Consider the following 1,883-nt stretch of genomic DNA (forward strand, 5'->3'; position numbering starts at 1 on the left):
ACTAGTCAGAATCAGTCAGATTTTACTGGAAATCGATCCCATACTCGGTTCGCTGACTATTGCGAGGACAAAAAAGAGAGTAAATACGATTCTCTCTCTGTCAGAAGCTACCAGTTTTAGTCCGAGAATTTTTTGCTGGTAAATAGTTGCGATCCCGCACGAGTCCGGACTAGTCAGAATCAGTCAGATTTTACTGGAAATCGATCCCGTACTCCTCTGACTATTGAGAAGACAAAAAAGAGAGTAAATACGGTTCTCTCTCTGAATTCTGGTAAATGTGTCAAACGATCAGCTGTAGTGTGTTTGGCAACCAAATTGTAAACAAAAAAGTATCATTCCCTAAATCAAGTTAAAAAGTATTTAGTTACTTGTTTAAGTGGATTCTAATGAATTTGAAAGTATTTTTGGTTATTTGGAGGTTATGTTGAAGTTGACAGAAGTTACAATGTTACTCTCTCCCTCTCTCTGAGCGAATTTTTATTTTTTGACAGTTTTACTAGTTTCTGTAAGAGGAATACGGGATTGCACCTTCTGCTAGTAAAAATTTCACTATTACGCTCTCGATTCAGGGCCCTCCTGCAAATTTTTTGGGTTAATATACACTTTTCCAGTAAAAATTTGCAAGTTCCAGTATAAATTAGTACTATTTTTTACTATACAAACCTACTATTTCGTCTAAATTTTTTCTCCTTTTTTGCAGTCATTTTTTCTAATTTAGTGGTTTCTATGCAAATATCTATTATTAGTTATTTATAGGTTTATTTAATGTTGTACAGGATTTGTATAGTATATATTACTTAGGGCTTACACGAGACAATATTGTCAAGACAATTATGTCAAAATGCTGTGTTTGTTGTAAACACGGCGAATTCATATTTCAACAAGCACATCACTTTGACATAATTATCTTGACAATATTGTCTGGTGTAAACCCCAAGTTAACGTGTACATAAAAAAATAATTCTCCGTTATTTCAATAAAACCTTTATGGATAGATTTTTTATTTCCATATCAATTTAAAATTAACACATTCATTTAAACTTAGGTTATAATAGTTAAAAACACTCCAGTATTCCAATAAAGTCTATTAACGTTAAATATTTTTCTTAAATACGTATAAGAAAATAATGTAAGAAGATATTAAAAACATAAGTGAATCAAGCTTACGAAGAAATTGATATAGTACATTTTGAATGCATTAAATCGCAATATTTTATATATAGTTTTCCTACTATCCAATAAAAGAAATTTAAATCTATAAACCAAGAAAGAAATATGTATAAATCAAGAAGAAATATGAACCCTAAATTAAGTAACGTTTTTAGATGTACTTAAAACCAAAACTAAGGCTACACATGCACATGACATTCTGATAGATCAATCAGTATATAATTCAACCTAAATTCTAAGCTGCCTTGTATTATTGTCTATTGTTTACACTATCCCCGCCATTATTCATCGAATTCTCCATGTTTTTAACAATAACATAATTAGTTATGTGATTTATGGCTTCATCCTGCAACCGGTCTGGCCAACGTCTCATATACGATTTAATAAAGTCTCCAAATGTATCAACTTTATCCGGAGTGGCCTTGTGATTATCGACAATATTTTTGACAATGTCCACAAATTTATCATATTCTTCAGACGGTTTTTTAATTTTGATGTTGTTGTTATTATTGTTATTATTGTAGTTAGGTAAAACACCATTTGTGTTATTAGGTGCTGTATTAAGTTGCGCTGAAGCTGCAGCTACAGCCGCCGCAGCGGCTGTGGAGGCCATAAAGTTCACATCGTTGTTTTGATTGGGTGGCGGTTGGGTGTGATCTATAAACTGTCGGTGCATTCCATATTCAGATCTATGATGAATTAAAAAAAAAAAA

General features: G+C 32.0%; 1 protein-coding gene across 4 annotated transcripts in view; it reads right to left on the minus strand.

Annotated features, from left to right (window-relative positions):
• Positions 1-975: 975 nt before the first annotated feature.
• Positions 976-1,883, minus strand: part of LOC118737389 — a 3,749-nt gene continuing 2,841 nt past the window's right edge. For all 4 annotated transcript variants that reach the window (XM_036467848.1, XM_036467847.1, XM_036467846.1 and 1 more), the window contains one exon: positions 976-1,859. In XM_036467848.1, the coding sequence (XP_036323741.1) occupies positions 1,421-1,859 (439 nt within the window). In that variant the 3' untranslated portion in view covers positions 976-1,420. The remainder of the gene's footprint in view (positions 1,860-1,883) is intronic.

This window comes from Rhagoletis pomonella, unplaced genomic scaffold, assembly GCF_013731165.1.
Source record: "Rhagoletis pomonella isolate Grant_MI unplaced genomic scaffold, Rhpom_1.0 Rhpom_scaffold_00004, whole genome shotgun sequence".
NCBI classification, from domain to species: Eukaryota; Metazoa; Arthropoda; class Insecta; order Diptera; family Tephritidae; genus Rhagoletis; species Rhagoletis pomonella.